This window comes from Acomys minous (genome assembly GCF_964271855.1).
Source record: "Acomys minous genome assembly, chromosome: 6".
In the NCBI taxonomy this organism is placed as follows: domain Eukaryota; kingdom Metazoa; phylum Chordata; class Mammalia; order Rodentia; family Muridae; genus Acomys; species Acomys minous.
Window position 1 is genome coordinate 61315274 of NC_140487.1, and position 24136 is coordinate 61339409.

Genomic DNA, 24136 nt, shown 5'->3' on the forward strand with positions numbered 1-24136 from the left:
TGGATGTAAACACACGTGCACCCGTATCTATCTTTATTACCTTCTTCCACTCTGTACTCAGCTTTGGACATCATTTCTCTGTTTTATTGACTGATTTTCATAGACCATTCTGAATATGAGAGAGAGAGAGAGAGAGAGAGAGAGAGAGAGAGAGAGAGAGAGAGAGAGAGAGAGAGAGAAAGTAAAAATACTGTGGTGAAAGAAGTGCTCGTTAAAAGTTCCTGACACATTACCATGGAGAGCGACTGTCATGTAGGGGCACAGGGCCTCCATGCTACATGAAAACACCATCTTTTTGGTGTGTCTAGTCTAGTCTAATTACATTTACTGGCTGTCTGAACCTGTGCGTATGCTGTATACTGTGAGCCACGAGTCATGCCCAGCTGACGATCCAGATTTACAATAAAATTTCTCTAGGTTTGCACGGGATCCCGCTGCCCTGTGCTGACAGCCTAGCTCCCTGGAGGTCTCTCCGATTCATACGTCAGCAGTGGTTCAGCAATGCCCCGTAAGCTTCCATGTTTGTGTGTGCACGGCTGTATGGTTTGCAGCGTGCCTTTTAAATGCAGCTCATGACCGCAAGCCGGAGTCAGTGTTTTGTGAGGTCCCTTTGACTTCGGACTTTATATTTGGCTTCAGAGTGTTTCCACAGTCAAGAATCCACTGTGCTTGCAATTGTCTTTGGAAGTAGGTAAAGCAGCTCCATTTAAACAGTAGAGCAGTATAAGCAGAAATTCCAGGGTGTGGTCAGGGTAACAGAGCAAGGCTAGGAAGGAGAAAGATCGAAGGGTGGGGATTTGTTCTGACTTTTATTTAGAGAGAGAGAGAGAGAGAGAGAGAGAGAGAGAGAGAGAGAGAGAGAGAGAGAGTAAGTAGTGGTCAGAGGACAACTCTTGGGAGTCAGTTCTTCCCTCTATCGGACCCATGGATTGATCTACACGGTCAGGTTTGGCAAGTGCTTTCACCCACGGAGGCATCTGGATGGCCTGAGATTCCTTTTGCTTGTTCTTTTCAGATGGAGGCTCATGTTGCCCAGTCTGGCTTTGAACTCATTATGTAGCTGAGGCTGGCCCTAAATTCCTGATTTCTTGGCTCTAAATGCCGGGTTATAGATGTGAGTCACCATGCCTATGTACATGTTGAGCTAACTCTCGGGAGTCACACTGCTAAAACTCCATCAAAAAAGATGCCTTTGATCCCAGTACTTGGGAGGCAGAGGCAGGCGGATTGCTGTGAGTTTGAGGCCAGCCTGGTCTACAAAGTGAGTCTAGGACTTCCAAGGGCTACACAGAGAAACCCTCTCTCGAAAAACAAACAAACAAACAAACAAACAAAGATGCCCTTTTCTTTTAGCCAAAAATCAGTGGGATGCCAGGTTGCCTTTCCTCCTTTATTTCAGGGTCAGGTGGCTCACTAGGAAGAGTACTTCAGAAACTTATTGGTTGCGTAAGTCAAACTCAACATAGACATGTTGCCTTCCTTAAAAAAATGCTTGAAATTAAAAAAAAAAATGAAAAAAAATTAGGAGTTCAAACAAGGAACTGTTTAGAAGCATGGGACATGAAAGGACTATTAATATTCTCTCCTGAAGAGAAGGGTACAGCAAGGAAAGGAGAGACAAAGGACAAGTGGAGAGTTCAAAGAGAACAGACCCTAGTGTAGAAGTTAGTTAGTTAGTTAGAAGACACACCTTAGCCCTGGTACTGTCAGAGCCAGTACCTGTTGGTTTCTCCCTGCAGTACGTTTTGCTGTACATGACTTTTGTCTGTGGCTGGCTCACAGGGAAAAATCCAGCCATGAAATAATTTTGATGTCCTGAATTAGCTTCTATGAGATTCAGAGAATATACTATTTTGGGGATATAGAATGCCACTAATTTTGCATTCATTTGGAGCCTTTTATTCTTAGCTTCTTGAAAAAGGCAGATATTTGTTTTAGATGCAAAGGAAGTTTCATGCATGTCCAAGCCCCAGTCAGCCGCCAATGTTCTCTGGAGCTGCCTTTATTTAGAACTTGTTTTTGAGACTGGTGTCTCTAGGCAGCTCAGGCTGGCTGGAACTTGCTATGTAGGCCAGGCTGGCCTTGAACTCATTATCCTTCTGCCCCAGTGTCTCAAATGCTTAGATCACAGGCATGCACCAGTGTGTTTTATTCCTTTGGCACGGTGTCTTGAGTTTTGTTTAGTTTATATTGCCCCAGTGTCTCAAATGCTTAGATCACAGGCATGCACCAGTGTATTTTATTCCTTTGGCACGGTGTCTTGAGTTTTGTTTAGTTTATATTTTCTTATTGCTTAAAGGGTCTCCCATTAGTCTGTGCTTGGTTAATGATATATTGGATAGAAAATGTAGAGGTGGTTGTTGGGGATGAATGACAGAATAGGGCTAGGCAAGTCTGAGTTATATCATGGCTTTTGAAGCAGGGTCATACCAAGCTGTCAAGGGTAGGGCCTGGAATAGGGAATTACTTTTTTTTCAGACTAGCAATTATCATTCAGAGCACCTGGCCATGTTTGTCACACACAGATGTCATTAGTTTGGTTAAGGACGTTTTTCTTCTGTTTGTGTTATCATTGTTTCCAAAAGGGATGGCCCATGAAAGTCTTCACTTACCAGGAGATCAGGATAGATGTGAGGACTCCCTATTGGGACTCTAGATGAGGGAAATATGGGAGAATGGGGGGGGGGGGGGGAAGAAGGATCCAGAGGGTCATAGAAACCCACAAGAAAAACATCATGATGGGCAGATCTGATCCCGGGGTCAGGGGAGGACTGTCTGCTCAACCCACTGCACCAACCAAGGTCAATACATGCAGTAAACATTGAACCCCTATTCAGATCTAGCCAATGGACAGGACATTTTCCACAGTTGTGGGAGAGCAGGGACTGGCTCTGACACCCTGTATTTGACCACTTCCCCTTGGTGGGGAGGCCTGGTGGCACTCAGAAAAAGTATAAGCAGGCTACCAGGATGAGCCTTGATAGGCTGTGACCTTATGGTGGGGAAAAAGGTCCCCTCCTGTTACAGACCTAAGGGAGGGGAAAAGGGTGAAAGAGGGAGGGAGGGGGGAATGGGAAGATAAAAGTGAGGGGATAACAATTGAGATGTAATCTGAATAAATTAATAAAATAAATTTTTAAAAAAGGACGTCACTACAAGAAAAGGCCAAGACTTCAGGACTCATTAATGTACTCTTTTACTACTTCCCCACCTGTGTGTGTCCTGCCTGCCAGGCATATTGTAACTGCCTTAGAACTCTGTGTCTGATGACTCCACTCGGTGCCCTAGCTTTGCTAATATGTGAGAGATAGGCTGGCCTTAGTCTTTGTCTTTTGTGGCAGAAGCAAGGGAAGGAAAGAGTGAGAGGGACAGGATGAGAACAGTGTCATCCTGGGCACCGTCCTTGGCGGTTTTGCTTGCTCATCATCTGGGGGAAGAGAAGTGCTGAGGTGACACATGAGGAACCACAGCTATCCTGGGAAAGAAACATTTCCATCTGGCATTATTTGCTAAGTACAAAAGTGATACCTGTACAGTAAAAATTAAAAGATCAGAAATCATTTCAAGCCCTAATTGTAAACACTTCCCTTTTGAATTTGAAAATATGGAAAAGAATGTTCCATGGTCAGGTATCTTGATGAAAGAAAATGACCTTTGCTCCCAAATGTGCTCTCGTATGTAAATGTTACATTATACTTCCCCATTTATTATGTTGAATGAAAGAATGAGCAAGCCTTGACAATTAAAGGTATTCACAGGACTGTTTGAGGTCTTCCTGCAATTAAAAAGGGTCTCAGGCTTCGCTTTTATTCTGCTTCCTTGATTTGAAGGGGAAGGACCCACCGTCACCTCCTTTTGGCACGCACTGGAAACTGGTGCAGTGAGCAGCTTGGGATAAGGTTTATCATTACCCAAGACCTTGAGATCCTCTAATAATGGAAGCGTTTGGAGAGCCTTGAAAGTGTGTGTGTAAAACCCCAACTAACTAGACCGTGCGGTTTACTGAGAGACAGACAGACCATGAGGAAAGCTGCATCAACATGGCTGTAACCTTACTGTCTGTCCCAAGAGGACAAAGAAAGAATCATCACATGTAATTCCTTAAAATGTTGGAGCCTACAAAAGTTTTAAAAAGAGGTTTTTAAGTATAAGAGGCCTGGCATATTATAATTACAAATGGTAACCATTCAAGGGAGAGCTTTTGTGTAATTAAAAAAATAAATTGATCGAGTTCTTTTTGGGGGCTCCAATAGGAAGAATCGCTTACACAAAGGCTATTGTATTTTACATAAAACCGAGAAGTTACTTTTTGGAACAAATTGCCCCAAATTCCTGATTACCCAAAGTGTGTTATCTACTAGACAGTTGTGTTCTCTTGAAGAGAAGTGGTGATCGGTGACCAGGTTGGTGGCGGCTTCAGACTCTAATGTGTCTGTCACGGGTCTCTGTACATGACAGTGTGTCTGTGATTGAGTTGGTTTAAGATGCAGTGTTTCCCACACGATTCCAGAGTGACAGCAGCTGTAACTCGGCTTTATTGGGTTGTGCCATCCAGGGGATGCTATCTGCTAGGATTTTATCACAGCGGTGTAGAAAGGTGAAGTTTAAAGCAACATAAGAAAAGCACACTGACTTATGCATTCACCAGAAAGTGTCCATATTTTTTGTTAGGAATAGAAAAGAAACAGAGCATTCACAGCATTCCCTCTGGCTCTAAGTCCCCATGGAGGCGCATATACAGGTACAGTCCGATATGTGGTAGTCAAAACAGAGAAGTCTTATAAAAGCTGGTCCCCACGGTATCATAGCTGATGCTTACGGGTATCAAACAGGCCTAAGACTACATACATGGGACATCGCCATGTAGAAGTCAACAACAAACAAAAGCAATAAAGCCCACTGTGCATTTCTTTGCGGGATTCTTGGGTGCTTGTCTCCTCTTGTGTTGGTTACTCTGCTGCAGACAGGAGCCCCTGACTCTTCCTTCCAGGCTGATGCCATACAGGAACCTTCAGAAAACTGGCCTAGACTGAGGTGTCACTGGAGAAGACTGGGCAAATAGGTTCTTTGCCCCTTTTTCTCCCTTGTCTGTTCTATGAGACACCAAAAGAAAAAGAAATATTATCTGGACACAAGCTAGTTGCTACAACAGCCCATTAAAAGTCGACTAGATGCAAAAGAAAGAGAATGTCCAAGGCTGCATGGATGTGTATCAGTTTCTCTTGAGGAAAAAAATATCCACGTTCTAAGGGCTCTTAAAAATGTAGAAAACTTGCCCTGTTACCACGGGTTTTTAAGAACACCTCTAAACACACACAGAATAAGACAGATATTACCTACAAAGTTCAACCGTTGCTTAAACTCTAAAAGCATTTTTTGTATTATTCTGTTTTGATACGGAAGGAGGGAACTCAGCTATAAAGAAATATTAAAAAGTATATCTTGTGTGGCCGTCAGTCTTTAAGTAGATTGGGTTGCTTGCCTTCCCCTGCTTGTGCTGATACAGTAAGCGTGTGCTCAGGGTGCTCTTGCCCCTCTCCCTCCTCCCCTAGCTCCCCCCCTCCCTATCCCATGGCCGAAAAAGCCACTCCTTAAATGAGCCACTCCTTTTTGCTCTCGTCAATGGTCTCTGTGAAGTTGGGGTCATTGGTCATGATGGCAGCATCGGCGCTCTCGGCTGACTCAGCTCCCTTCGCCTCGTTGGTGTGGTAGGTGCCCTTGTGACGGAACATGTAGCGGATGAGGAAGACCAGAGTGCAGAGGATGGTGAAAATGACCACGGCGATGACCCCTGGGGGGAGACCAGAGAAGGACCAGAGGTTAGACAAGCCTTGCACACAGCCCGGATCCTCTTGCCACTGCACCCCAGCTCCGTTGGATGTGACTTTTCCCCCCACAGAAAACAGCGACAGTCACAAGGACAGCAGAGGTGACACATGGCTTCTGCTTCCAGACACCAAAGGGTTAACAGGAAACAGACAATGACTTCTCCTCTTGCACAAATTAACTGAAACATTAGATAAAGTATACAAAGCACCTGCTTTCAGACAGTGGCCAGTAGGTAGATCAGACACATGATGCCTGAGGAAAGAGTCTGAAATGATGCATTTCTACACTTTGTCTAGTTGTCTGACTGTCCACACTGCTGTGTGGAGAGATCCAGGAGAGCCCAGCGGGCAGGCCTTCAGGGCCAGCGCATGAGGTCTGCACAGATGGATCCGTGACGTTGACGAACCTCCAGCTGAATACTAAATAATACATGCCTGTGAGCACATGCATGACCTTCCATGGCGCCAAGAGCAATTTGCAGAGCTCACACACGGCTGGAAGATGATTGTGTTCTAATGGGGAAAATCCCCAGGTGTTCTGTGTAGACGGTGAAGGGTCATGCTAAAGGTGTGCTTTTAAGGGAGTCAAAGGGTCTGTCAAGATTTGCCCTGCAAAAGATTACATGACCAAAAGATATCAAGTTGTCAGTACTGTAAGGAACCTTGGCACTGAGTACAAGTAGACAACCGAACCCCCACCTCGGTCATGTCAATAGTGTCTAGCAGGCAGTATAAAAAGGATCAAATGGGAGTTGGGCACAATGCCTGTAATCCCAGTACTCAGGGAGGCAGAGGCAGGTAGCTCTCTGTGAGTTCGAGGCCAGCCTGGTCTACTTCAAGAACCAAAACCAAACCCAAAACCAAACCAAACCAAACCAAACCAAAAAACAAACAAACAAACAAACAAACAGGCAAAGAAACAAAACAGAAAAAATCAGGAGCAAAATTAATTAGACTAGAAATGGCAGAGATAGCAGAATGAGCGCAGACGGACCTTTGCAAACTGTTCACTAATAACCCAGACTGATTAAGGGTTCCGAAGGGTGTGATTATCAGAAGGAACAGGGAACATTTCACAATGACAAAATATTCAAGAAGATGTAAGGACTCCAAACATGGACCCATCTGATAGAAGTACAAAACAGTGCAGTGAACGCGGGCAGAACCAGAGGAAGAATTAGAACTCAGGACCACAGCTGGAAAATTGGGCTTTCTTTGCAATTGACAGAACCGTTAAACAGAAAATCAACAAGAACGTGTAACAAGGAATCAGGCTTGATTGCAGGCTGTAGATTGGGCAAAAATATTTATGATATCTTTATGATGTCTGACAAAGGACTTGTATATGGAATCCACACTCTGTAATCAATAGCAAGTCGATTAAGGAGTGGCGAAAACTTTCAAGACTGCCTACAAAATCTTTACACATGACGATAGACACACGAAAAGATACTCGGCATCACTACTGCTGAGATTATCACACATCAAGAAGCACAGCGACACCATGACTCCTTTACCAGAGTGGCTAAGTCAGAAGGCTGACAGCAGCAAGTGTTGGCGCGGTTACAGAGCAATTGGCCTTTTAAATATTGATCTGGGAACTGTAACATGATTGGAATCATTTTGGAAAGCTGCATGTCAATATCTTATACAGCTAAAAGTCTACTTTTAAAAATATCTTAGTGATCGGACTTCTAGGAATTACCAAAGAGAGATGGATACTTAGGTCCACCTGAGATGTGTGCAAGATTTGTCATTGCAGTTAATATTTACTCATAGAAACCTGAATCTGGAGATAAGGCCACACAACAGGTACGTGGATAAAACAAATGACAGCGTATCCATCCGACGAACTACAAGTTGGCAGGAGAAGTAAATGCTGGTGATAAGTAAAACAGTGTGGCCGGATCTAAAAATCATTATGCCGAGTGAATAAAAGCACGGCAAATTTTATACCAGTTAGGAAGCCCGGAGGAGCAAAAGGATTAGGTGGGGATTTACAAAAGCACCTGAGAGGGGTCTTTCTGGGATGATGTGTCCCATATGCTGTGGTGGTGGATAAGGGAATAGACTGGTCAAAAGTCACTGGCCTGTCTCATACGTAGGTTCATGACTCTTTGAGTTTATTAAAAAAAAAAAAAAAAGATAGGGACCTTGAGATTATACTTGGACTTAGGATAATGTCACTTAACTACCCTTTTAAATATATTTTATTTATATGTATGTGTGTGTGCACATGCGTGCGGGTGCCTATGGAGGATTCTCCAGAGGAGGAGTTACGGGCGGTTGTGGGCGGCCTGATGTGGGTTCCGGGAACTGAACTTGGGTGCGTCTGGAAGAGCAGGATTCACTCTCAATTGCTTAGCCACCTTCCCAGCCCCATTTTTAAAAAATGCCATTTCCAGCTGAGTAGCTGCTAGAAAGTCTGGTCTGAACATCACATACCTCCAATGATAGCTGAGTTTCTGTTGACCCCATTTCTTATAGCTTGGCCTTGTCCTGGGTTATATGGGAAATCAGCGCTGGCTGTGGAGAAAGAAATGAAGAGGGAAGTGGGTGAGTCGAAGGCCCCAAATAATTCCATATTTATTCCTCCATACCGCTTTTGGATACTTTTCGTTTCTACAAACAGAATTTCCGCCTCAGATGGACCCAACCTTCCAATGTCTCCCCCCAAATCCAAGAACCCCCAACCTCTGTTTTTACTTTCTCTTTGTACAAGTTCCAATGCTACATCTCATTTGAGGGGACTCTTAGAGAATCTTAGAATTGTCCCCCACTCTGCTGACACGGCTACGTTTACAATAGTTAACCTAGGGCATCCTGCAGGGGTTGGTGTCAGGACAGCAAGTCCATAGATACTCAAGCCCTGTATGTAACTTGAGAGCATACGGCCTTCACAATCCTCCCGTATGATTCAATAGACTCTAAGTTGTTTATAATACCCCATGGACTTCAGTGTTATCCAAAGCCATTTTATAGTAGGTTTTAGAAAATAACGGCTAGGGGGAGAGTCTATGGGCATTTAGCATAGACCTTTTAAGAGAGACTATTTTTTGATCTGCAGTACCTTGAATCCAACCTGCAGGACCCACGGAACCAGAAGCAGCATTGCTAGAATCTGTCTCCCGCCCATGTATAATCCACACACCATGAGCAGTTTGGGGTTTATATACCAACGAGATTTTTACAGCACACACTATTAGTTTAAAAGTAATTGCTTCTTTAATATTTAGCATGGCTTTAATAAAATACTAGACCCTTCAGGGATGTGTAAAGAGCTTAAAGTTCAGAAACACTGAAAGGAATGTTAATGGCTTATTTTTCTATTTCTTTCCCATTTCAAGGAAAAAAAATTAGAAGCAGTTGTGTCAAATTTAGATATTTCTCTAATATGACTTCTATGTAGCATTCCAAAGGCAAGTAGATTCTGAAACCTTTTTTTTTTTTTTTTTTTTTTTTTAGGTAATGGGTCATCTATAGTAGGTAATCCATACAAGTGAATTTCCTTTTTGGCAGGACTGGGGATTGAACGTATGGCCTTGCTCCTTCCAGCCAAGGTTCTGCTGATGAGCTACATCCCCAGACCCTTTCAGCCCACAGATGGATTTGCAGGGTAGGACTTCCCCTTGGGAAGTTTAAGCAGATCTATCTACCCATGGAGCTAACTTTTCCTCCAGCAGATGGAGCAGAGAACCAGACCAAAGCCTGCTGGATGGTACCAAGTCACTGTGAGAACCATTTCCGGAGTCTGTGGGTGGTATAATTAAACAGAGAGGCCTGTGCTATGATTCAGGTAGAACCGTGCTGGGGACTCAGTTTTTAAGGCTAATTTATCCCTGGGTATAGACAGCTAAGACTCTCCAGGACAAAAATAGCCAGAGCCTTTCCTCTTTCCATTTCCTTAGAAATCTGTGGGCAAAATGTGGGAATTCATATTTTCAATTGGCATGTGTGGTTTAGTTCTTTCTCTCTTAGACTTATTTAAAAATTTAAAAAAACTTTTTTTTCCATTTATTTTGTGTATGTGTGTATCTATGTGGGCATTCCAAGATGGATAGGTGGAGGTCAGAGCACAACCTCAGCAGTTATTTCTTTCCTTCTACCATGTGGGTACCAATGGTTGGACTCAGGTGGTCAGGCTTGGCAACAAGTGGCTTTACTCCCTGCACTGTACCACTGGGTACAAACGTGACAAGTTTACCTAGGATCGGAGGAATTATTTTCTCTTGGATTTTTACATTATTGATCTTCTTCAACCATCAGAATCATTCAAACTTGTTGACTGCTTATAGCCATGACCTCTGACAAATATATGAATGAAAGAAAACTTATCACCAAATGCTCAGGATTTTCCACACTCTCCCAAGTTTTTATTTTTTTTTCTTTTTTTCTTTTTTCTTTCTTTTTTTTCCTTTTTTTCCCTCCTTTATTAATTTATTCTTGTTACATCTCAATGGTTATCCCATCCCTTGTATCCTCCCATTCTTCCCTCCCTCCCAATTTCCCCTTATTCCCCTCCCCTATGACTGTTCCTGAGGGGGATTACCTCCCCCTCTATATGATCATAGGGTATCAAGTCTCTTCTTGGTAACCTGCTGTCCTTCCTCTGATTGCCACCAGGTCTCCCCGTCCAGGGGACGTGGTCAAAGGTGAGGCACCAGAGTATGTGAGAAAGTAATATCCCACTCTCCACTCTACTGTGGAGAGTGTTCTGTCCATTGTCTAGATCTGGGTAGGGGCTTAAGGTTTACCGCCTGTATTGTCCTTGGCTGGTGCCTTAGTTTGAGCGGGACCCCTGTGCCCAAATCTGCCTATCATAATGTTCTACTTGTAGGCTTCTAGGACCCTCTGGGTCCTTCTATTTTGCCTTTCTCCCATGATTCTCTCATCTAGAGTCCCACTAGAATGTCCTCCCCTCTGTCTCAGTTTCCTGGTAAGTGAAGGCTTTCGTGGGACATGCCCGTTGGGCTAATATGCAGATATAAGTGAGTATATACCATTTGAGTCTTTCTGCTTCTGGGTTAACTCACTCATTATGATCATTTCTAGCTCAATCCATTTATCCACAAATTTTGGGAATTCCTTGTTTTTAATAGCTGAATAGTATTCCATAGTGTATATGTACCACAGTTTCTTTATCCATTCTTCTATTGATCTCCCAAGTTTTTAAATGGTGGATACAAAAAGTGCCTTTGATGTAATTTGCTTGAATTAACTGGCCTAATCCTAAATCTAGATATCTTTGGAAACAACACAGAGAACAACACAGTTTGCTTTTTTCCCTAATGGTCTCCTTCCCATCTCTCTTCAAGATTTTTCTGGGATAGACAGTCTTGATTTAAGATTTCAAACCCAGAAGGTGAAGAACAACCATTCACTCTGTGGTGGTGCGAATGAGAAATGTGTCCCCGCATGCAGGCACATGATCACTTGGTTCCCAGGCAGTGGCACTACTGGAGGAGGTTAACATAACTTGTAGGACGTGAAGACTTGTTGGATGAGGCACGCCACTGGGTATGGGCGTTGAGAGTTTATAGTCTCATTTCACTTCTAGTTCACCTTCTCTACGTCCAATGTGCAGTTGAAGATGTGATTTCTCGGCTTCCTGTTCTGTCATCCTGTCATTTTGGACCCTCATTTTATTCTTTGGGGAGCAGAGGAAGCCTCCAGTGAATGTATAAAGAGTAAATGAAGCCCTCAGTGAGTGAGTTGTTGACATGGGCATGGCCGTGTCAAGGACCAGTGCCTCAAACCTATGGGAAATTGGCAAAGCCTTCATCCTGGGTCAGGATCAGAGCATGGAAAAGCCTTGCTCTGGTCCAGGTAGAGATGCTAGCAATGTGTACAGGAATTAGCAACCACAGGTTTCTTCTCCTGGATGTTTACAGCCCTAGATTCTTAGCCTACAGACACTTTTTCTACGTAGACTACCTAATTCCTCCTCCTGTGCTGCATATAGTAAATGTGCCAGGGCTCCCAATGGCAGTGTAACAGGTGCCACTCCATCAGACTGAGCAGCATCCACCTGACCCCAGCTTTTCTGTATGTGTGTTTGTCTGTTTTTGTTTTGTTTTTCTTTCTTCATTCCCTCACAGCCCGGGTCAAGTTTCCAGAACTAAGTTTTGCAAAACATCACATTCTTCCCAAAGTCGTGGTATCTAATCATGGCAACAAAAATAACAGATACTTATTTGACATTAGTCTGGTCACAAAATTATTTTATGTGAATAAAACCAGCTTACATAAAAGAAACGTAATAGAAAAAGAACCATTGAATTTCTTCTTTAAAACTGGGTCTTCTTTTTCAGAGAATTATTACTCAGTAGAAATGGCACATTCATTCACCTACTCAGTCTTTATAGAGTGTCTTCAGTGTGTTCACCATGTCAGACTCCATTCAGACTAAACACAGTGAACAATAAAATAGGCAAGGCTGTATTAATGAGAATTTCCTGTCCCTGGTGGTCTAATTACATGCACCACAGAAACCTTTCTTTATATAGTGAAAATGATAATTAAAAGCGGATGTGGTTTGAATTATGATCTCCATTTCTGGTGACTTGTTTGAGGATGTTTTATAGCTTTCACACTGTGTGTCATGCAACTCATATGGCCACAAGGCACAGTAAGACTTGGCTCATCCCTTGACACAGCCTCTTTTCAGGGATGAAGTTTAGATAGTCACTGTCCATCCTTTACATCTTCAGGCCTTTTGATGCTGTAATTACTCTTCTCCATATGCTGTTTGGTCCATCTCTAGCCTAATGGGAAGTTATTCCCAAAAGAAGTAATCTTCCCACCCTTGAGTCCTTTGAAAGCTAGGAAGAGGCAAGCAGGTGAGTTGCTTACAAGCCCCAGTTTTTAGATAGTTGAGTATGGGTTAGATCTATGACAGGAAGAGCCCTTTTATGGGATGAAGAAAAAACTGTGTTGGGCATACTGAGAATACTATAGGATTCTAATATGGCCCTTCCTTCTAGACATTTAGAGACTTTGAGCAGATCACGTTTCTTGTCTTCTGACAAATACAAAACTTCTAACCTTCTTAAACAATATGAATTTTAAAAATTCATATCTCCTTCAAAATGTGTAGACAAATTGTGTGATTTCATTCTGCAGCAGCATATGATTTAGCTCTTTTCCTCTTAGACTTGATTAAAACATTTTTAATTTTTTTTATATGACAAAAATTTGATGTCTTGTTAACATTCACGACACTACAGGATGGTCACTTTCTGCCTGCATGGCTCTAATAAAATACAACACATCAGAAATTTGTCATTTGTAACATGGTATGGTTTGCAATGTGGCAGATGAGCCATGGCAGAATTTCTTTCTGCTTCAAAGTCTGGCTTGTGGTGTTGTGTCCTTGGCCTCAAAACTGCTAAAACCCACAGATTCCTAGACATTTTGGTAGCTTCTTCTCATTTGTATTTCCCCTCCAGTGCTGAGGATGGAACCTAGGTCCTTGTGTAAGCCAGGCAAATGCTCCACTGCTGACCCACATGCCAACCCCCCTCCCCTAGTTCCTCTGATGCTACAGCTAAAGGGTGCTTGGAGTTTTGGTAGTTGGAGAAGAGCTGTGAGATTACTCAGGAGAGTGAGAAGAGGGAGCGAGCACTTGACGCCTCCCGGGATTGTCACTGAAGTGAATCTGAACGACTTGGTCTTGTGGACGGCCCCGTGAGCATAGAATCTCTCTCTAGGTTCTTCCCTACTGAGGCCACTTTTCCAACTAAATATTCTGAATGTAATGGATGCCTCTACTGCTTCAGGGCAGCTCATCAGAAAATATTCTCTGTCTGGACATCTGGTTTACCTTTCTTTTTCTTTCCCCATCAAATTTTACCTCTTTCTGGAAGGAAAGTGCCCATTCCTAATTAAGCCAAGCCCCCTTTCAATGACTAGTGTTAATTGTTATGGCTTCCTTTTCTATGTTTTCCATGTGTGTTCATGTGTGTGCACATATATGTGGAGGCCAGAGGACAACCTTGAATGCCATTCTTAAGGCATTATACACCTTTTAAAAATAAATCTTTTTGAGACAAAGTCTCTTATGGACCTGACCAATTGGCCAGTAGCCAGGATGTACTTGTGCCTGCCTCCCAGTGCTGGGTCATAATCACATGGCATTTAAAAAAAACTGTGGGTTTTAGGGATCAAACTCTGCTTCTCATGCTTATAAGACAAGACAAGTATTATCCTGAGCCTTCTCCCCGACCTCTTATCCTGTCTTATGTGGTAGTTGTCTTCTTAAAGGAAGGGACGAATCTAGTTCAAGGTTCCAATGCTGTACAAAAAGGGCTAAATGCATACTCACTGATGAGCATAATCACAGGCAGTCTGGGAAGGGCTGCACAAACATCTGCAGTGCCTTTTTGTGCTGGATAGTTTTATGTCAACTTGCCATGCACTAAAGTCATCAGAGAGGAGGGACCCTCAATTAAGAAAATGCTTCTGTAAGATGGGGCCGTAGACAAGCCTGTAGAGCATTTTCTTAATTTAGTGATTAAATTAGTGATTGTGGGTGGTGCCATCCGTGGGCTGGTGGTCCTGGGTTCTAGAAGAAGGCAAGCTGAGCAAGCCTCGGGGGACGAGCCAGTCAGGAGCACCCCTCCATCCTCCATAACCTCTGCATCAGCTCCTGCCCTCACTGCTTTTGATGATGAACTCTGAGTGAAATAAACCCTTTCCTTCCCAAGCTGCTTTTCCTCATGATGTTTCATCACGGCAATAGAAACCATAACTAAGACACCTTTCAATACCTTGTCCAGGCAGCTATAATTTAAAAAACTCAGCTCACCCTCAATCACAGCCTTACAGCAAGACAACAGCTTTAGCCTTGCTTCCTCACACACAACAGTAATGGATCTATTAAATAAGGAAAGGATACAAAGTGCCACATTCACTGAACCTTGGCTGTTAGAAACCAGTTAGTGGAAAACCTTCAGGGCATTAGAAACTCTTACAAAATCAAGGGCATATATAATTCTTTTCTTTTTTCCTCTTTCCTTTCACGAGCTTCCCTGTTTTGATGGTTTCGTTTTTAATTTAAGCCCGGCTATCCTAACGCATGTGAATGTTTACTCCCTTGTGGCAAAGATGTTCTATTCTAGCAATCACAGCAATTGCTACTTTGGTAGACGTATTTCACTGTTACTGTCTTTCCCCCTGGGTACCAACAACTTCTTGGATTGCGTGTAGAGAAATACAGTGACCAAGACACAAGCCTGGGAGGTGGATGACAGAGCTCATTCACGATGTGTGCGCCGGGCTACCTGCCTTTCAGCTAGCTCCCTGGGAGAGCCAAACAATTTCAGAGGTGCTGAAATATCAGGGAGCCTACATCTTGGGAAGCATTGGGAGTGGACTGGTAAAATAAAGAGGTACTAAGACTGTCAGGTGCAGACTGGCATCCTGTAAATACGTACTATACTAAACACATTTCTCCCGGGTTCCCCAAATGATGGTACATATGATGTGCTCTCCTAAAACACTCATCTCTTGGAGGGTGGTCCTCTCTGGGGAGGCTCTGGCAACCTTAGGAGGTAGAGATCTAGATGGAGGAGGCAGCCATTGCTACTGGATCCTTGGAGAGATGTTGCCCATGGTCCTTCTTGTTTCTCTTCTTGCTTCCTGGCCGTCACGCTATGAGTTGCTTTGCCCTGCCTAAGGCTTCCCCTGATGTTGGAATAACACCTCTGAAAGGGTGAGCAAAGGAACTCTTTCCTTCCTTGAGGTGTTTTTGTGTCAGGTGTCTTGTCACAGAGCACAAACTAACAACCACCAGGCACGGAGCCATATCTGCTCTGACTTAAGGCGTCACAGAAGTATGTGCATTTCTGTGGATCTCCCTTGCTTATGTTCTTTTTGGTTTGGTTATCTCCATTATTATGCTCAAAGACAGATGCCCTCCTCTGCCCCCATGGACACCAGGCATGGCAAACAGACATACATGCAGGCATAACACTCAAAACAGCACTCATACACATTAAAAGAACTTAAGTGTCTGCATGCTTCTTTTATTAATTTTTTTCTTTCTCCAAAATCAGAGTGTGAGAGGCATTTGCCTGACAAAAGAAAATTCCACACAGTGGCAATAAGGGATCAACCCTAAAAAAAAAAACCCACCTAAACTGACATTCTAAACTAGAAACCCACACAGTCTCTTGGTAGCAAATATCACCCCTAAAGAGTCAAAACGACACAAAGAAAATGGTCACGGCTGTGACCAAACTATGAACAGAGGTAACTATGTTTTTAAACTCCACTGTCACAATATAGGTTTTGGATTGTATTAACAGACTGAAAAATTAATAAAAGAAGTTTTAAGGCAAACACTGAAACGACACTGACTTTAAAATGCACTCAGAAGAACAGACTATCAAAAAGACGTTTACATTCTTTTCTCCAGTTTCTCATCTGTCTAGGGAAGTGGGTAGAGAGAGTACAGAACAAGACAGAGATAATTTCAGTGACTGTAGTTCTTGTTTACTGTTTCCAATATGAAAACTTGTAGAAACCAATTGCAAAAAAAAAAAAAAACAAACAAACAAAAAAACAAACAAAAAAAAACCAACCCACATTTAACTGCATATAAAAGTAAATTGAGATTATTTAACATAAAACTCCCCCAAATGAAAGGCACTAAAAGCTTCAGGTTGTCATATGTCAGAGACAAAAAGAAAGAAAGAAAAAAGACTGGATTTGACATCATGTAGAGAAAATGTCTCCATGGAAACCACTGGATCTTCAGCATTGAAAGTGATGATTTGAGGCACTTCAACAAAACTGCTGCTATTAATTATAATTTAATTTAAATTGCAGTGTTATTTCCAGGCAGTGCCTGAGATAGAATGAATGAGTGTGTGTGTGTGTGTGTGTGTGTGTGTGTGTGTGTGTATGTATGTGTGTGTGTTCTTGTTTTTCTCAGCTTCTTTGTTTCATATCTCTTCTCTTTTTGAGTCTGAGTTCTATAGAAGAAAGTGATTTTTCCCAATTAATTTCCTTCGGCTATTCACTATTGACTGTATTTTGAAGATAGGAAAACAAATGGCTATTGATAAAGATGCGGAAGACTTAAGCAGTCTTGCTTTCTTTGAAAGAGGATACTCCTGTTCTCACTTGAGACATAGGCTCAGCAGGCTTTTGCAGACAAAACAATACATGGCTCTGCCTAGGGAATTCTGGGTATGTCGCCTGTCTTTATTTTTCACTTTCAGTTTCTAATGAAAGCCAGATAGTTAGAATTTCCCACTTCATACGGGGGAAGAGATTTTTGAAGTTTTGTCTTCTGACTTGAGAATTAGCCAAGCTTTGTTCAGGAGAGCAGAAACAGAGGTGACTTGCTTGACTGTCTAAGATCCCACGAGGAAAAGAGGTTAATTAGGTGTAAACAGAACAAATGAACTTGTGGTCTGCTATATGTCCGATATTATGTTGTTTTAAATCCCCATCTCTACAGCAAAGGTCTGAATAAGCAACAAACTTTACTGAATTTATTGTTTTTCTTCCTTCTATTTTTAACTGATTACAAATCAACTCCCATAGTTACTGTTCGATATTATTGTGGACACTTGTAAACTAAACATTGTTACTTTTACACTTGGAGGTTTGGAGATTCATTAGTCTTTAAACTTATGTTTGTATCAGAGTAGATGAATATTCAGAGTGGGCGGTGATTAGGCCAGTGCTATGTGGCCACTGGGTGCTCAAGTCACATTTAGAATCCTTCTAGGCATCTTACCGTGGTAATGATGGGTGAGAGAGGCGGGGAGAGAGAGGAGATGGGGGAAGAAGAGGGAGGGTAGAGATGGGGGAGGGAGGGAGAGGAAGAGATCAAGTTTAATGTATGTAAAAGGAGCCATTTGGACATCACTCCCATCAGTGCTACAAGAAGGATCAGAGCACACTGTAGAAAAAGCTAAAAAAACATCAATTGTGGGAGGAGGTTGGTGCTATGTAAGAGACCATAAGGGGTCATGATGCTCAAGATTGGAGCTTTTGAGCTTTCTGGTCCACTTCATTCTTTGGGGGTACCTTTCTCATTCTTGGCAGACTATTTCTATATGTGTCCCTGGTCCAATTAATTTGTTGCAGGATACAAGAGCCTAGATGTCTTAGAAGATGCTTTCTTGACTCAAATCCACGCTTGTTACTCTAGCTTTCAAACAAAGCTTGACCGCCTAGGTCAGAGAGCCTCAGAACCAGGCCTGTCGGGCTATGTGGTGTGAACAAAAAACTCCTGAAGAGAAGCTGAGTCTACAGAGACCAGTTGACTAATTAGAATTTCTGTGCTGTGGAGAGACTGGACAGCTGAGGGTTCAGAGGCTAATTACCTTATCCTGGCCTGGTTACAGCACTCTACCTCTGTGTGGGAACTAACATCTTGTGACTTAACAGATTAGAAACCCTTTTGGAATTCATCTACTTAGCAGATCACTGGCTTCCATTAACCCTAAAGCTATGAGTGTCAATCAGATAGCATCTGAGGCCTATAGAAAATGCTCTCCACCTTGTTGTGACTGCCTCTCTGTCGTACCCACCAATGCATTTTAAACCTGCCTTGATTTACACCTTTCTTTATTCTGTAAAACTATAAAACTTTATGAAGAAGGTGTTTCCATGTTGGAAGCTGGAATTCGAGGCAAGCTAGATCTGTGTTCCCAGGCATTATGGCTTTCCTGTGTGGTGAGAGCTGTGGTTTTTGTGTTAATAGCAGGATGAGACTTTCCTTAGTGGTAGGTTACTTTCTTCTTAACCTCATTTCTTTCCAGTCACAGGGAGTGACAGAATAAAGAAGCTCAAGTCTGGGGAAAGGTGCTAAATCCAGGAAGCACCTTTTCAACTCCAGTCTGAGGGAGAATTCCCTTTGGTTTGTGTAGCTTGCAGGATTGATCTTCACGATCATAGGTGCCTCTGGAAGGTGCTTTTGCATCCTATGAAAACCAGGCCCTGGGAGTTAGGCTGACAGAGCCTCCATGTAGTGTGGCTGGGTGTATCCAAAATATTCTTGGGCCCAGGGACATGACTATACCTCGTCAGCCCTTGATGTACCCTAGGGGAGAACAATTGATTTCAGAGTGTACTGGGTTAGAGCTTTCTAACAGGAAGGTGCACACTAATTATGGAGGATCTTGTTAAAAATCTGGATTCTGATGGGACACTCCCGGCTGGGCCTAGAGGTCTGCACTTCTAAAAGGCTCCTAGAGTGCTTGGATACAGAATCCCCTTTGAGTTGTCCAACTTTAACTGAGACCCCAGTGGTGGAGGTCCTGACTGCCAGTTATTCCTGTGTATCCGTGTATTAATGTAATGTGCTTAAGAGGGAACTGAAATAACTCCTTCTGGGAAGTTTGCTCTCTGCACCCTGCATTTGTGTCTTTAATGACCTGCATGCTAGCATGCCCACATGGGGCCTGTCTCCTACCACCCCGTTTCTTCAGTGTTCGATTTTTGCTTATTGTCATGAAGTCACAAAAGGGACGGACACTGCACTAATACCTCATTACAAGTTTTCAGCACTTTGAACTTGGGTAGCAAAGTCTATTCTAGCCCATATTAAAAGCAGCTTAAGAAAACACAGGCAAAGAGTGCGTGTTTATAGGTATGTCCTTATATATCATGTTATTAAGGTTTTCGATGTTGTGACAGCAACGTAGCTGACACAAACAAAGATGAATCTGGGCCCGGGTCAGTTCACCCTGGTGAGGAGGGTGTGGTGGAGAACGGCAGTTTAACACATGGGTAGCCGGGAAGTAGAGAGAGACGTCAGAGTCATTGTGTCAAAGAGGAAAATAGTGACACGTGGTGTGCTTAGGATCTTGATGCCTTTAAAGATGTCCATGAGAAAGAGCAAATACATTTTAAAATATCCTGGCCTGAAGCTTTTCTGGAAGTTATAGATTTCTTTCTTTCTTTCTTTCTAAGCAAAGGATTCTTGCCTCCTTGTTGCTGGTCCTTACAAAAGCAGGGTTTGTACAGAGAAGCCAGCTCAGATGACTAATACTAGGCCTGGTAGGCATATTATGGTGTGTCGGCTGTCCTAATGCTTAAGAGTAACTTGCCGATGGTTTTATTAAATGTCTGGTCATAGATGTGCACGTTCACCAGCCTGTGAGCATATCACTCGTAAGGAACGCTGACCTGAGAACACTGACAGTTTCCATATCAGTGAGGCCACGGTAGGAAGTGAGGGCTGTCTGCAGAGCCATGGAGTTGGTCTCTGCTTTTAAGCAGAGAATAAAGGGCAAATGAAGGAAAAATGACCAGTCATAGCTAATAAACTCCAAAGGCATACTTCAAGGACATTTCCTGGTGCATTTCAGCTTCCCCCAGACAACAGTCAGAGATTGGTGTAGTTTCTAAGATGACTGTCTTTAGGGGGATCTGTGTTCTTACACTTCCCCACACTTCTGCTGAGAAACACATCTGGGTGCATTACGCAAGTATCAGAGGAGACTGTGCATGTCCAGAGCTTACTCCTTGGCACAGTGACATCAGGTACAACTGAGTCAAATGATGGATCACACCCTTTGTGCAGATCTGAGGTACATGGCAGTATCCTAGGAGTCTCCTCAGACTTCCCTTTTGTGTCAATTTCTAATAAATTCAGAGGCCACACCTTGAGTACAGAGATGGCTCTTTTGGAAACGGCTGCGCATTGTGGGTTGTCTTTTGTCGTTAGTTGAGCGGACAGCAGAATGCATTTTAAAACAGCTGCTCTTGTGCTGTAACCCTGAAATCTCAACTTGCAGAAGATACTGTCTATAGTTCGAGACATTGGATACAGCCCTTCCTATGGATAGGCCCTGGTTGTGTTTGTGTTATGATCATTATCTCATCAAAATATTAAACCAACTTTTTTATCCTTAACTTTCCAGAAACAAGGGTTGCTGAGGACACTAGAGTACACCCAGATTGAAGACTGTTACTGATTTGGCTCTGTTATGGATGGGCTGGGGAGATGGGCAGGTCTAAAGTGCCTTTAACAATTAAGTCTGCACACATATGAAGTCTTTGATAATGCAGCTGGGTCCTGAGCTTTGAAATACTCTTCCGCTGCATCAGTGCAAGCAAAACCTAATATGGTGTGCTTTATGTTTTTTTGAATTACAAGCCAATGTCTTTTCTTCCCAAAAACTGAATATAAAAGCCCTGTGCTAAATATAGTTCTGTTTATTTTTAAAAACACATTTCTAAAACATCTTTTGAAAAAAAAGGTTTTTTTTTGTTTTTTTTTTAACTCAAAAGGCAATTGTCTGTGCTTGCTGATAGGCGGAATGATTAGCGGTCATCAAAGACGACTCTGGAAACAAATTAGCCTGGGTTACTAAAGCATCTGCCTCACCTCATCATAAGGCTAAGCTGACAAGCACCTAGCATAAGCCTTGCAGCTCTGTCATAACTCTTCTCCATGTCAATACAGTGTAAAAGACTTCTAATTGGCCAAGGCAGCCTGAGGATGATTTATCTATTAAAAAAGACAAGAGAGAGAGAAGCAAATAGAAAAAGGAGAAGAGACAAAATATAGTATAACAATTTAGAGTAAAAAGGTTTGGAGTTCTTTTTGTACTTGAAGCCAACATTTTCAAAAGGTGGTTACCCTTCATAGAGTAAGAAGTGATGTGTAGGCCGCTGATGGAGAAAAGTGTTCAATCGTCCTACGCAGTGGGGACCCTCGCTGTGACAGTACTGACCTGCAGCGCACAGTGTGCCTACTGGTGCAATAATGGCACGGATGTTATAGGGGGTTACCAATAACTTTCTAATTGAACTTTAGGCCTAGAAAGAGTTATTTTTTCTTTTCATATGATGGTCATTCATTCATTCATTTCATGAATTCCATACATGCCAAAGCTGCACTTTCTCTTAACTGCTGAGCCATGTCTTCAGCCACTTGTCCACCAAGCCTGACAACATGAATTTTTGATCTCTAGAATATATACGCGGAAGGAGAGAACTCCCACTGTTTTCTGACCTCTATATGGTTGCGCGTGCGCGCGCGCCCACACACACAGACACACACACACACATACACACACACACACACACACACACACACACACACACACCCACCCTTAAATCTAATATTGTCTACTCAAGCAACTTGTGGTCTCTGTCAGCAGAAAGCAAAATCACAGAAGTAATTTCTAAGTTGCAGCTAACATTACTTTTGTTTCTTTCTTTTCCAGTTTTCTAAGTTCAATTTCCCAAGAAAATTATTAAGAACCATTTTCAATTTTTCCCAAGGACAACTTTCAAAATGAGTTATCCATCCTCCATGTTTAACATAACTGCATCCATATTCACATGCATTTGTTTTGTTTTATGCTTTAACATAGTATAGATTTAAATTCTTTTTGGAAAATGTGTGTGTGTGTGTGTGTGTGTGTGTGTGTGTGTGTGTATGTACACATGCACACATATGTAAGCCAGAGGACAGCTTTGTGGAGTCAGTTCTCCCCTTCCACCTGAAGATGGGTTTGGTGACTTGAACACAGGTCACTAGGTTATATGGCAAGCATCTCTACCTACGGTGTCAACTCACAGGCTCCCAGACTTCAATTCTTTAAAGAGCCCTTTGTGGTTGTCCTTAGGCAAAAGCCACACAGCAGAACCAAAACACTGTCTCTGTCTTTGTACATTTCTGAATAGTCATGTAGTGTATGCAGACTTACTTGACGCTCTCGGAACAGGGAAGCAGTTCATCATTGTTGGTGACTGAAGAGAAGAAAGCCCGCAGTGATGGGCTCAAGACTCCAGCTGGATAATATATTTATTTTTTTCTCTGCTTTACTGGCTGTAGGCAATGGCAGAAGCCCCTAATCTGCCAGCAGAGGTAGAGTGAGTGTTTCCAAGTGGTGACTGCTACTCCCCTGGGAGGGGCTCACACCGTGAATTCCTGTAGCAGTCTTTTAAAATGATGGGTTAGTGCTTTGCCTTGTAGAGGGCTTTGCGCTCCCCTGAGCGGTGCCACAGCTCCACGACATGGTTGTGAATGTCACTGGTACTTGAAAGATAGGGTTGGGATGTGGCTCAGCACTAGAGTGCCTGCCTACCCGTCTGTGAATTCTAGTTCCTTGACCACACTAGCAAAGTGTGGTGGTGTATACTTGAATTCCCAGAAATGCAGAAAGATCTGAAGTTCAAGTTCATCCCCTTGGCTACTAGCAGGTTTGAGGCTAGCCTGGGCTACATGAGAGTATTTCTAAGGGGAAAAGTGCAGTACAGTCATGTGTGGTGGTAAATATACTTGTAGTCGCACCTACTTTGAATGCTGAGGCAGGAGACCCCATTTGAGACTAGAAGTTGAAGACTAGCCTGGGCAGCACAACAAAACAAAAATGACAAAAGCTACAATATAGAAAAAAATGATGAGAACAAAGATTAACGGAGACAGGAAAGCGCTGAACACAATCTCCATTTCCACTGGTTCCTGGTAACATCTCTGTGGTACAGGAATGAGGCAAATGTGTATACTGTGCCTTGCTGGAGTCCCTGTTTCTGCCACCAACAGAGAAGTTGCCATGGCAACAGGTACCTCCGGGTTGCCCTCCACTTAGCCAGCCCAGTGTGACAGAGCTAATGGCTGTGAAATGCCTGTCAGGTGCAGACTTGGGGAACATAGAAAAGCCTCTAAGTGCTTTACCCTATGCAGTGGGGGTGGGAGGCGGGGTGATCTGAGAGAACTGGCTAGAATCTTACCCTGAATGGTTTAAAAAAAAATCTATTGTAAGATAAGAAAGGAAAGAAAAAATAGGAGAGGAAATTCCTTCTGTATGGTGTTGAGTGCAGTCAGGAGAACACAGATAGAGGTTGCTCCTGTCTCACGAAGAATCGGATCTTGTAACAGGCTACAGAGTTGAGAAGTAGCTCAACCATACAGGGTAATTTAGCACGTGACAAAGGACAGGTGTCCATCACTGGCGCTGGAGCGACGAGCAAGATGCTGAGGAAGAATAAAGTTGGTTTCTTACCACTCTCCTTCCACAAAAGTGACTTTCCAGAGGGGCAGGATGTATAGATCTCACCACCAAAACAAAACCGTTACAAGAAATAGGGATTCATAATTATAATTCATGAGGCATGCTCCAAACAGAGGAGGCAGTAAACAACCCAAAAGCATAAAGCACTATCACTTTATCATGGAAACATAGAGATGTCTACATGGGAGTCTACATTAAAAAGTATATATTTATATTTTTACTCAAATATATAAATATATACTCAAATATATAAATACATATTTATTATTATAAATATATTTGAGTAATTACATAAATATATAAGTCAGTAAGTATATA

General features: G+C 42.7%; 1 protein-coding gene across 2 annotated transcripts in view; it reads right to left on the bottom strand.

Annotated features, from left to right (window-relative positions):
• Window positions 1-821: 821 nt before the first annotated feature.
• Window positions 822-24136, bottom strand: part of CNTNAP2 (contactin associated protein 2) — a 2010562-nt gene continuing 1987247 nt past the window's right edge. For both annotated transcript variants that reach the window (XM_084788077.1, XM_084788078.1), the window contains 2 exons: window positions 8274-8354; window positions 822-5791 (listed from right to left, as the gene is read on the bottom strand). In XM_084788077.1, the coding sequence (XP_084644203.1) occupies window positions 5592-5791; window positions 8274-8354 (281 nt within the window). In that variant the 3' untranslated portion in view covers window positions 822-5591. The remainder of the gene's footprint in view (window positions 5792-8273; window positions 8355-24136) is intronic.